Raw genomic sequence first — 13,074 nt, 5'->3', positions numbered from 1 at the left:
CACCTTGTGCCAAGCGCTTGCTCCCTGTCCATGGCACAGATGCTCCTTCTCCCTCCCGCCTCCTCCTCTCCTCGCAGCAGCTGAACACACAAGAGGAGTAAATATTCCCCATACGCTTTAGCCTTGTCGGCAGTAGGAAATTTACTGACTTGGTGTCGGCAGCAGGGTAGGCACCACTTTGTAAGTGAGGTTTGCCTTGTTTGCCCATGTATCAGGTATGGTTTGGGCAAGCTTCCCAAACACGTAACGGACATGGTGGGCAGTGTTTCAAACTGGATATTGTGGGATAACCTCTGTAAATAAAGAAGGAGATGGCTTTCCTGCCCACAGAATTTATGGACTCTCAGCTGGGCATGCCAGGAGGGTGTCAGTATTAACTGATGGCCGTACTGCTTTTGAAAGCCTGGATGCCCTTGTGCCCTGGAGACTGGGCTGAGATCCATCAGACTTAGGCCACATAACCCACTGGAGTGTCATCGGGCTGTTTCTGGATGTGGGTCACTATCATTACCATTCAAAATTGCTCGTGCATCATGAGGATGCCTACTGCAACAAGATAAAAACAAACAAACAAAGAGGTAAACAGCCAGACACCTATGGCAAGACTTAAAAGACTCATGCTGCAATTTGCAGGGGTATCACCAATTGTGTTTATACAACAAGGTAAATTTGGCTTTTGATATAGTGGAATATATCCAGAGGTTGCTTAATAGAGTTAATTCTGGATTTCTGCTAACAAAAACAAGGATATGGTCCATATACTATTAAAAACTATCTGATCATACTGACAGTATCCCTGTAAAAGTTATTTCTTCTTCAGATCCTACTCCACTGCTTTGGACAGATGGGGTACAAAGGCGGGTGGCAGTACTATGTTGTGGATTCTTTATATTGCAAAAGCTGTATCAAGAGGTAGGGAAGATTTCTTATTCTGCTGCCACTTGCCTCAGAACCTGAATCCTCCAAAACACGTGTGTCCTGCCTTTAAGGGCTATTTATTGTTTTAAATAACAAATACCTCACAAGCCTCCGGCCTCCTCATTTCTTTTGGTACAGACCCTTCCACACTGGAACCTGGACCCCTGTCAGAACCCAGGAGTCTGCTGGGATTCTGCCTTACACGTTCACTGCTGCTTTTCCTTGAAATATGAGCATTTGTCACGTGAGTCAGTTGGTTAATTATGAACCTTGGTGTGCTGTTAACATGTCCTGTAACACTGCAGCTGTTTTGATGAGTACATCTTAACCAGCAGAGTTAGATAACTACAGTACCAGTCAGATCCAGCACGCAATGTTCTTTGAAATAATTGTTTAACAAAAATAAACTATTTTCACAGGTAGACTTGAAGCAGGTGGAACCCCTGTGGCTCGTTAATCTGACTAACAAAGTACTACCTAGTTTATACTAATTATTGTTCTTGCCTACAATTAACCTGCTGGCCACAATGCTGATTACTAATCAGTATCTTTTTGTCCTTTAAAACTTGTGGGATCTGAGGACAATGACCTCCAGTTTATATTCTTGAGCTTCTCATTTAAAACCACAGCCAAACTACTGCCACACAGATCAACTCAGTAGCTGCAAACCATAGCACAATGTCATCCTCAGAGTGGACTTGCCACAAGACAGAAAAGGGAAAGTTGCACGTTTCATAGGCATGTTCCATCAGGACCCCTCTGGCATAATCTGAACATGCAAAGTTGGCCTCACATTCCCCATGGCTGTGCTGCTCTATTTGCATACACATTTCTAGAGGCCTGTTTAAAAACGCAGCCACTCTTCAGATCTCTGACTGTGAAACTCTTTGCAGAGTCAGGGCTCACCTGAGGAGCCATCGGTGCTCTCTGCACGGTCTTCCCCCTCTCACCTCCATTCCACATGACTGTGCCTCTCTGGATTGACAAACTCTGTGCAGATCTTACCTTCTTTGGCCTTTCGTGGTGGGATACATGCTTCTCTTGAGCAGGGGATGTGGATCGACTCCTTCTTCCAGCAATGAAGGAGCTACCTCCAGAGTGACGTGAGGTCTTCTGAGGTAAGTGGGGAAGGGGAGAGGAGTTGGAGAACAGGAGAAAAAGAAAAAGAGAGAGAGAGAGGAAACAGTGTTATAGAGTCCAGCTTTCACTGTTACAGCGAGCAAAGTTACAGTAAATGGCTTGTCTACCACATGCAGGACCAAACTCTTTTTTGTACTAGATGCCCAGCCTGGTTCCTAATGTGGGGACCACAGCAGATACCATACTAGGGGGCTTACAAACAGCATGTAGATCTAACTCCCCAAATCCTTTGTTCTTGGTGGCCCATGGACACTGACACTTGTACAAGAAAGGCACAGCTGCTAAGAGACCATTCTGTAAACAACCAGATAAATTGTAGCAGCAATGTTGCTTAGACAAGCCAGTCCTCCTGAACAGCAGCGTCTAGCGTCAGTTTTGAGCGGAGCATGGGGGGGTGTGTGGAAGGAAGCCCTGTTCTCAGACTCCAGGCACTAGCAGAAGTCCTGCTATCTGTCTCAGCATCAGTAAACTTGATACAGAGCTACACTTGTGTCAGATACTGAGGGTACCTGAAGGGCAGGGAAGGTGTCCCCCAGTTTGACTTTGAGGGGAAGCTCAAGACATCAGTCACTGTATGTGACAGCACTGATAAGCAGGAAGAAAAGTGGGAAAAGCCAGCAACAAAGGAGCCACTGAGACATAAAGCTGTAGTGAGAGGATCAGTTTCCTTTTTGCTGGAGGGAGGAGAGCAGGTGTCTACTAATTATGCAGAACAGGAAAAGGGTTCCTCTTTTTCCTCTCAGTACTGTAATTAATAGGGGAAATCCTTTGCCCCAAATACCCCTCAAACAGTGAATGACTCTGTGTCTCTTCTGGGCTGTCTCTGTCCTCAGGCAGAAAGTTCTGGCTGTTCCGTGTTACCCTCCTGCCCAGGGTGCCTGAGCCATACCCCTAATTCTCTGGAGCAACAAAGATCATGGCTGCTCTCCTTTCTTGGGACTTACCTTTCAGCCATACAGAGTGGGTCAGGGAAGCCAAAACAGATGGGAAGAATTCAACCCCTAATTTTGAAAATGGGTTTAAAGCTGCTATAGAAATGCAAAATATAAATTAATCTTTATTCCTAAGTGACTCTGAATGGCTGAAAAGGGAAGCAGGCTACAGGCCTTGTTTATGTGTTCTTGGTGTTTCTTACTGCTCTGAGCACAGACACAATCTAGGATGAATACAAGCGTTTTATGTGACAAAAAACCCTCCATTGCAGGGATGAAGAAACTCACCATTTTATTGAAGTGGTACTTGCAGTAGCCACAATATTTGACATTGTCGACTTCTAGGACTTCCTCTTCACATAAGAGGCCAGCCATCTGGGCACTGAAATACATGCAATTAGGAGGAGGATAAAGCAAACTGTACAGCCAGACCACATATCCCATCAAAGGGCAAAGAATAGTTCAGAATACCCAGGCAGGGTCTTGAAGTTTCCTGTTCTGCTCATAAATAGTATGCAAGGAGGGGAAAAAAGTTCAGATTATTTTTAATTCATATTCAGATCTTCAAAATTGTCAGTACTTTTCTAGCAGATTGTTTTGCAATTTTTGTTTTTCTTAAGGGAGGCTGGGAGACCAGTAACAATTCCAGCGAAAGACATATCATGAGCAAGGATCCATGTAAAGCTGGGAATCTCCCCGTTCTGCTGACAGGCAATGTTGTTTTCAGGCTGCAAGGGTAGGTGAGGATATCAGCCCTTAAAATCACATCATCTAGATGATACTCTTGCATGTGCTCTGCTGGAGAAGGAACATTCCTGGGTTGTGACTCACCTCTTCTCTTCTTGGATTCCACATAGTCTTAGGGAAATCCCCAGCCTTCGTTCTCAGCAGGGAAGGCTCACTGCTGAAACCTCAGCCTTCCTGGGGAAGTTCCCCTCACAAACTCAGCAAGGATGAGATACTCCTTGCACAAAATAAACCCAGGGTGATTAGCCCAACTCCCCACACAACCCATCTAGTGCGGCCTCAAAGCCACAACAGCAAAACCAATAGCTGGGGCTATTCGTGGGGTGATGCTGTGGGGAACTCACCAGGTGACATGGAAAGCTTGCCGGCAGCCATGTCGGTTACAGGCCATGCATGCTCCAGAGGCTGCTTTGCTCTCCCTGCCCTGCTCTTCACAGATGTAGCAGGTCTGCAAAATAAAGGAAAAGTGCTCACTCAAAGAAGCAGACAAAATGTCTGCTTCACTCTCACTGTTCACCAGGAGACAAAGCCTTCAAGAACTCATAACTCTGTGGCTAGTTATCTCCCTCCTATGACAACGGCTCTGAGTTATTTCTCAGTGGCATGCACAAAACTCATGCATCTTCTTTTTCTCCCCAAATAACAACTGTGTCAGATCAAAATGTGGAGTAACCAACATGCAACTCCCAAGGTGGAGATTGCTCAAGTTGCAGGGAGTTGGGCAAGAGAAAAACAGAGGACCAAAAAGGTATTTACAAGAACAGGGATTTACTTTGTAAGTTATTTTAAAAGGAATCTGAGTACCTGGTAATTCAAATAAATTGGATGGGAGATGTGGTAGGATAAGATGACCCCAAAAAGCCAAGATGGGGTAGGTACACTTGGGGCAGCAGGAGAAAGAGATGGCCTTACCTTGTTGAAGCGGTCATGGGGTACATACTGCAGGACAATTGGCTCCATGGTGAGCACGTTGGCAAACTGCACCTCTGGGATGTACAAAGCACAGACGACATGGGCCCACCCTGGGGAAGCAAACAAGACAGAGAGCGGAGATTAACATGGGACAACGCAGAAGAGTCTTAAACTCAGACAGGGCTGCAGACAAGCATGGGAGGGAGAGAACGAAGAGAGTGTAGGAAGGGAGCCAACTTAAGTTAGATGTTAGATTTGAAATACTGCTTGTTCTAACTTGGTTAGGAATCAAATCCTTTGTGGGTGAAAGATAGACGGATACCACCTCCAGATTAAATAAGAAAGCAGAGATTTCTTTGGGAAAAGAAATGTGCAACGCTCATCGTTCTTAAAAGCACCCCCTCAGGACTTGAGACCCGGAGCTGAAGACCTAACCAAACCCAGGAAAAGCATCCAAGCAATAAATGATGCTGATGGGAGAGGTTTGATGTGTAGTCCCATGCCACTGTAAACAAAGCTCTCTTTATTGGCTGTTATCAACGGCTAAAGAAGGCTCTTTTTCAGCAAGCCAAGTTAGATCAGAATCTAAATCCACCAAGACACTCCCCAAATCAGATGTGTAAGTTGAAATTCCATCTGGTCAGTAGAGAACTGAGAAACTTTGAAGGTCAGGAGCCTTAGGGGGCTGATCCATACCAGTATGGCTACTGCACTGGAAGGATTTAGCTAGAATTAGGATGGATTCACCTGGGCAGGTGGAACCAAACTTCATGATTACAGAATCATACAGCACTGTAAGTACTTGGGCTATATAATTCTGTACAGTGACACGGTTGTAACACTTCTTGTGCCTGTCTACACAGACCTGATCAAACCATGCAGTAACATGTTTGGAAGAAGATGCTGTGTTATTATAAACCAATCCCCCAACACAATACTTGTGCTATTGCACTAAGGCTCTTGGCACTTATGACCAGCTCTAGCAGATGCTTCTACAAAATACCCTGGACTTAGCGCTTCTTCTTTAAATATGGGATCTATCAGAATAAAGACCTCCTTGCCTAATTTAACCCTTTGTGTATTAAGGTAAGTGGCAGGTAGGTGCAGAAGCCTTTCTAAAAAATAAGATTTTGAGAAAAATTAAGTTTGATCTATACAGCCAGCAGCATCAATAGCTGCAAGCTCTGACAACTGAAATCAGACTCCACAGTACTTCACAGCACCAGAGGCTGAGAAGCATCAATGATGAGCAGATAAGACCTGCAGAGAAAAACATCTTTACTGCGTCCTGTCCCTGCTCTCAGATGGGTACTCAAGGCTGAGGCTCTCTTAACTTGAGGATCACACTGCTGCTGTGCAAGCGTGCAGCAAATAACACTGCAACTTCCACATTTCTGTAAACAATGCCAGATCGTGCACTGATTCCTGCGAGGTTAAACTCAAGGAACTGCACACTTCAGGGACTGTGCTCTGATGCCAGCCAGAGGGCAGGCAGGTTCCCCCCCAGGGAAAGGTCTTCTCACTGTGGAGGTTTCAAAAAGTGAAGTTTTTGTAAGAAAAAGGTAGTGTTTTCATTCCTCTGGAGCCTCCAACCTTCCCTTTCTGGTGACATAGGCTCAGAAAAGAATTATTTTGCGCCCAGGACAGCTGCCGAGTCCCCAGAAGCTCTGCATGACATACCCGGCTCTGCGCAGAGGTACTCACCTCCGTTGTCGGTCCGTTTCAGGGCTCCATCTTTGTGGGGACACAGTTCACATCTCTTGAAATTAAGCAGAAACAACAAGTTTAATCTAACTCCCAGGGGCGTGGGGCCAGAAAAGAGATGATTCACTTACAACATGGTTATGAAAGATGGGGCTGCTTTCAAAGAGAGGAAGTGGAAGAAGGGCTGAGGGCGGTTTGGGTGCAAAAAGATACTCTGACACAGCTCAATATCGTCCTGTCTGACGGGGACGCGTTTAAAGCCTCAGTCCAAGAGCCACAGGGCTACAAGCGAACCTTGACTTTCACGGGGCTTTTAAAAAAAAAAGTTTTAGACTTTGTGGTTGGGGAGTAAAACTGAAAACCATGACTCAGAGAGCAAAAGGCAAATAAAAAGAAGCCATTATCTATCTTGGTCTCTTTCCTTCCTTCCTTCTCTCGTGACATTTTTTCCACTCTCATGAGAGGCGGGTGAGGCTGTCGTGACATTTTTGCTGGCAGGGTGTGGGGGGCCGTGGCGAGCCTGGCCCCAATAGCTGGGACTGGCAAGTGGGCACCCTGCTTTCCCCCAAACCCAGCCTTGGGGGTGGCTGAGGTGTAATGGAGAAGGCACGAGGGGAACGTCAGCACCAGAGAGTCCCTGCCGCCCGGGAGGGTGGAGGAAGCTCCCTCAGGCGCCATCATGCCGGGCGGGAGGCCGCAGGCCCAGCACCGTGGTGGGCTGTGAGGGATGGAAGCGACCCCGCGCCCCTTTCCAGGCCCAGCCACTAATGGCTGCTTTTGGGGAAAACCGTGAGGGGGAGACACGCTGTGTCCTCCACCGGGGACCAGCAGCCGCAAGGTGATCGGAGATGAGCTCCCCTCACGCCAGGTCCCCCGGGGCAGGGAGGCCTCCGAGGCCAGCGGCGGCCCCAAACCTGCTGAAGGGTCTCCCCTCACGGCCAGGGCGGGAACGCGCCTCACCTCCCCACCACACACACCCGGCGAGCGGACGGGGAGAGTCCGGCCAGGCGGGACGGCAAGAGCCGGGGAAACCCAGCGCCACGGCCCTCAGCGCCATTCCTCGCCTCACAGCGGACAGCGAGGCCTCGCGCTTGTTTTTCCCGCCTCGCTAACTTCAGCCCTGCCTGGCCATCGTCGGCCGATCGCCTCGTAGCCATAACGCCCTTCTGAAGCGTTGGTGGAAGGTGGGGTGGTTTCGGGGCGCGTTGCCACACATGGGGGAACACGCTCCCAGCCCCGAGGGCTTCTCCTGGGTTGAGCCGCCCGAAAACGGTTGCTGTCTTCTCATGGCATCACTCAGGGAAAAATTTCTATGTGCTTTTTGGTTTTTTTGACTTTAAAAAAGGCCCGAAAACCTGCGAGGCGCAAAACTTTTCCTGCCCCAGTAGAAATGTCCGATTTGTTAAAACAAACAAAACAAAACAAAAAAAACCCCTGCTTTTCTGTGAAAAATGTCCCTCGTCAGAAAGTTTTGAAATGAGGTGCCCGGTGTCAAAGCGAGACGGTGGGCTGAGCCGCTACAAGCGTGTGGGACCTGGTGCTCTCGCCTGCCCGTGCTTTGCCGTGATTGCTCGGCTCTGGCAAGCGTAACGGGGCAGGTGCTCCATGCCACGAAAAACACCGATATATTGAGCAATAACTGGCTGTGAGCAAAAGCCTCTGCCACTAAGTAGTCCCTGAGGACCTTCCACAAAGGTGGTTTTCCTCAAGCAAGATTTCCTCTGCTGAAATTTTACCTCCTGGACAGATGGGCACAATAAATAGGATTGCAATGCAATGGGCGGCAGAGAGGCTCAGCCCGATCCTCAGAACACTTTTGTGGGAGTTAAGCGTGCGGCGCTGTCAAACAGGCAGCTTTGGCAAGCACGAAATCCCCGTGATAACATATAAATAAGAGATGAGGGGACAAAGACCAGTGCTGTCGTCAGCAGCCCATCTCGCTGTCCCTGCAACTTAGTTTGAAATATGGATGGATGACCACAGGAGGTGTTTCTCACTGCTCCTGGTTAGGTCCGGGCTGCCAGAGGGCTGGAGAGCTGCTCTCACAATTACTATGGAAAGCCCGGCAAAGCCAAGACAGAAAAAGAACTGGGTTAACTGAGACACTGTAATAAGAAATTTGCACTTGAAAAGGCCCCTCCGCTCTCCCCTCCACCCCTCAGATCAAAGCGGCTCTCCCACCATGCGATTAGCAAAGCTCTGATTGTAACAAGAGGGGTTAACAGCTCCATCGGCCCCACACAAGACTTTTAATAGCCCTGCCTCGAAATGACAGCTAAAGCCTTCACATGATCCCTCACATGAGTGCCCTCTGGCCATTGCAGCTCACCGGGCTTCCTAGACAATTTGATTACAAAGTGGATGGGCTTTCAGTTGCTTACTGTAAGCATAATAGCATCCACAGCATCCTTTAGGGACCTGAGCATCTGAGGAGGGGTTACAAGCAGGGATTAGTGGTACCTCTTCCTTTTATTCAACCTGAACAGGCCAAGGCAGTCTCCGGGGGTTTTTATTTCAACTCTGGGAAAAGAGCAGAGCTTGGCTGATTTAAACCAGGTTGTAATGGGTAAAGTTAGAGCTCCTGACCCTGGGGGCTTCTAACTCCAGGATCTACCTACCACCAAGCGACTACACCTGCCAACTGAAAGTTAGGGCTCCTGAGCTCTCTTTCCAAAGCTGAAGGGGGGATGGAGTCCATCTCTCCAAAGGAGAGACACAGAAATCAGGAGACCTATGTTTTAAAACACTTGTGAAGAAGTGCAATATTGTCCACACCTCTGTATCTCATTTTCAAAGCAAAAGCATCAATATTTAGTCAATAAATATGGACAAAGCTTGTAAACTGCTTTAAGATTCTTCTGTGAAGGCAGATGTGGAAAGAAAAACATCATTGTTTTTCAAAGGAATTTACCACGCAGTCATTATGAAAGAAATATGAATATCAATTCATCCTGCTGCTGTTGTCAGTGTATTTTGCACTCAAATAGCAGCATCTCTCCTTCAAGATCCTCAAGGCAGTGTCTGCAGGCCAATAATGCCCCTTTTACAGCTGGAGAAAGCCAGGCACAGATAGGTGCCGTGAAACCCCAGGGCAGTGGAAGAGTCATACCCTCCAGCCTCACTGGACCACGGAGCCCAAATTCAAAGTGTTTTAGTAACAGAGCCATGCACAGATCTCATAAGACCTGACTCATTTCCCTTACTCTGATCATGCTGTTCTCTACATCAAAGAACTAGATTCTTTTTAAGTATTTACCCATCTGCGTGTCTGTTGCTATGACTGCTGGTGTTTAACTGAAAAGGTGAGGGATTTAGATAGGAAATCATCCCCAGCTCTGCTTAGGAAGGAAGATTATCACTGTTCAGTTATTATAGTAGCAGGGCTGAATGCCATAGGACTGAATGGCATGACTGAAGCCCACCACGCATTGTCTAACAGATTTCACTGAGGGCGAGTTAAATAAGGAGCCACCTGCAGGGGTATTGTTTTCTTGATACCTCAGAGGCAGTCTGAAGTGTGTAATGTGCAAGTGAAAAGTTACAGTCCTTGCAATGAGCACAGGTGAGGAGGACTTGTGTGTACATGTATTACTACAGCTTACATTGAATTGTAGCTAACGCCGAAGAGCTTCTCTCTGCCTGCACGGTTGGGAGAGCCGGGGAAAGGAGGCCCATGAAATCCAAATTCCTTTCTTTGCTACGAAACTATCTGCAGGATGTAAAACCACTCAAAGACATATTTGATCTTCTTTACTGCAGCACACATAAAAGCAGCATCTTACAATGGGAAAAGAGCTCAGGTCTGAAAGTCTGGTCTTGTTTACACTCCCACTTCAATGAGGAATGAGTTAATGCAATGTAGAAAGCATGGTACAGATACCTAATTCCCCCATTCGCTCATCTTTGCCAAGTTCTTGCCCATCTGTGAAACAGATTAAACTTTTGTACTGCAGCAAGCAGAGAGCCCAGCTGAGATGAAGCACGCTATTTGCTCAGGCCTGCACAGATACGCACATTCAGAGGTCACCTACATCAGTTTCGCTAGGTGTGTACTTTAGAAAAGATTTAGCTAAACCAGTTCCGAAGGCAGTGCAGGCATTAATAAATGTTGTTTGTGCTGACTGAGGCCTTCTGTACTTAAGGAACACCGAAGTTTAATTTAAATCCATCTTTAAGGAAGCGAAGGGAGGAAGCTATCCCAGATTTACTGTATGGCAAAAGCAGCATCTCTGGCATAACTAACATGTTAAAGATCTACACCCCAGTACCTCAGTAGCTGGTTGGCGCAGCCGTATCTGATAAGGGCTCGCATGGGAAGTTATTGCAGAGTAGCTGTTGTGCTATAAACTCGCAGCCTAGTCTACTGCACAAATAACTTCGCCACATAGACAGACCTAAGAGGCAGTCCTGGCCTGATTGTTTCCACTTTCCTGCCTCACCGGGAAATGCCAGAATTAATTAAGAACATTTGTAAAGTGTTCTATACTGCTAAATTGCTACTTAGACAGAAACTAAACCCTGATCCAGCTTCCTGTCATTTTCTCTGCTGTTTTACAAACTCTGAAGACTTTATGCAGGAGACTGTTGCTGCGAGATATGAATGCCAATCCGTCCTGTCAGTCAGTATGATAACTATATGACAGTATAGCAGCATCTCAAGTGATGCCAACTTCCCTCCACTCCAAAACTTCCTGAGGAGCTGAACAGAAAAAACAGCAGGGAAACCACCTTTTAGAAGAATGCCATTATTTTTTTAAAAGATTGAGGTCTCCAGACTCAAAAATTTTGTCACTGATAACTTGCTTAAAAGCACCTCTGGCAGCATCTTCATCAAAATGGCTAATAGCATTGTATAAAATTGCTTGATACAATTATTCCTATTGTACAAACAAGATATAGCAGGTTACAGGCAGAGCTGGGATTACAATCACAGTAGTGCTGAAATGCCAGGCTCTATCACTTTTGCCAGGGGACCACGCTGGTTCCAGCAGAGACATGAAGGGCATCGAATGAACCTATTTAGCGTAAGTACAAGCGTGCTTCGTACTCACCACCCTGGCGGCTCTCTCTTGAGATTCACATTTCCGACAGAACCAGGGTCCGGTAGGAACCTGGACAATTCCATAGCAAGCTGGAAGAAAAGCAAAGAGAGTTCATTAGACCATCTGTAAATCAACTGTTTAATTTCTCAGGTGTACATAAAAGTTTGCCAGAGCTGTTATCAGTCAGATATGGGTGACAAAACCAAAAATTACAACTACGCAGCATTTTATTCCTCTTTCTAGTTTCCATAGCCAGCAACAGCAGATTGCCTTTTGCAACGGGTCCAGTGTTATACATTTATTCCAGTTTTCAAATAAGCTCATGCCCAGTATCAAAAATTCTTGTGAAAATGTGGCTTAAGTGGGAATCGAGTGCTTCATAAACTGTGTCTAATTCTGGTCTAGCAAACACAAATGGAACAATTTCTTACCCCTTAACTTTTCAAGTGTCACTAGTGATCTAAATATAAAATTATGAAATGGATGGCTATGAAGCACCTTAACCATAATTAGGACTAAGAGAAAATCTCAGCATCATGAAGGAAACCATCTCAGTGAGAATTCAGACAGACACCAAGCAAAACTCCCATTTCTTCTGCACACCCTCAAGTCTGTAAGTCACACCCAGCAGCAGCCTTTTGCAGCATGCTTCCAAGATCACTGAATTCAGGCTTTTTAGGACTACTCCTGGGAACAGGTTCTGTGTCAATGCAAATTTCCAGCTGATAACCCGACAAAGGTGCTGCTTTTGCAAAGCTATACCACACGTCCCTCTTGCTTTCTACATCACTTGATGCTCTCAGGGTCTCCCTCTGCAAGCTGCAGCTCCCAGTTCTCTAAAATTAGCTCCCTTCTCTGACGGGGCAATGTGGCTTGAAGACTGTTCACCTTCTTCGGCCATCCTCACCATCTAACCATCCCAGGATGGTCTTTGTGAGTCCCAAAGGAAGCGTTTCTGACCCTGAAAGGGCTCTTAGCCACCACGCAGGTGGGTTTAAAGCAACAGAGGCTGGTAAAGATAGTGGTAAGAAGTAAGGCTATGCATCTCAGACGAGGGTATTGAAGTCTCCTAGGGAAGAACAAATTATATCTTCCTTATTCCACCTTCAAATGCAAACTGGCGGTTGGAATGGAATCCCAGTCACTTGAGACGTTTGAAACTAGGTTGGACAAAGCATCTGAAAATATCCTGCTGGAAGCAATCCTGTGATGTTCCCTGGGGGATGGACCAGACACGACCCGCAATAGGTTCTCTCCATCTCTCTAATGTCTATTATTCCACATCAGCCAGGAAAACGAATGCAATTGTAGAGTTAAACCAAAAGAGCTGACTGCAAGATGAGCCAAGGCGTACACATAAGCAAATAGAAACTACATGAAAGCAATGACAGAGGAGCCTGCCTTGGGTCCATCTTTAGCAGTGGGCTTAGGGCCAAAAGCAAGCACTCAGCTGGAGCCAGTGCAAGCTTCTGTGCCCACTGCTTCAAAAAGGAAGAAAACAAGGAAGAAAACAAGGAAAAATGCGGAACATAAGTAAGGCAGAGTTGAAAATATGGTTTGTAAATGTTCTTAACTATCTTATTAGAGTCTTAATTTGCAATCAGATGTTTTTGTTAACATTTTGAATTTTTTACTGGAAGGGTAAGATTTCTAACCATCGTCACAGGAATGGTACTGAT

General features: G+C 46.4%; 1 protein-coding gene across 1 annotated transcript in view; it reads right to left on the bottom strand.

Moving 5' to 3' along the window:
• MLLT6 (myeloid/lymphoid or mixed-lineage leukemia (trithorax homolog, Drosophila); translocated to, 6) overlaps positions 1–12,296 on the bottom strand; it is a 40,462-nt gene extending 28,166 nt beyond the window's left edge. The window contains exons 1-7 of the mRNA XM_010585688.1: positions 12,284–12,296; positions 11,405–11,484; positions 6,354–6,408; positions 4,650–4,759; positions 4,082–4,185; positions 3,279–3,372; positions 1,924–2,031 (exon numbers count right to left, since the gene is read on the bottom strand). Coding sequence (XP_010583990.1) covers positions 1,924–2,031; positions 3,279–3,372; positions 4,082–4,185; positions 4,650–4,759; positions 6,354–6,408; positions 11,405–11,484; positions 12,284–12,296 — 564 coding nt within the window. The remainder of the gene's footprint in view (positions 1–1,923; positions 2,032–3,278; positions 3,373–4,081; positions 4,186–4,649; positions 4,760–6,353; positions 6,409–11,404; positions 11,485–12,283) is intronic.
• Positions 12,297–13,074: the final 778 nt, after the last annotated feature.

The sequence above is a fragment of the Haliaeetus leucocephalus genome, unplaced genomic scaffold (assembly GCF_000737465.1).
Source record: "Haliaeetus leucocephalus isolate CR32 unplaced genomic scaffold, Haliaeetus_leucocephalus-4.0 Scaffold110, whole genome shotgun sequence".
Taxonomy (NCBI): domain Eukaryota; kingdom Metazoa; phylum Chordata; class Aves; order Accipitriformes; family Accipitridae; genus Haliaeetus; species Haliaeetus leucocephalus.
Note: the sequence above shows the minus strand (reverse complement) of the source record. Positions and strands in the feature narration are given on the sequence as shown.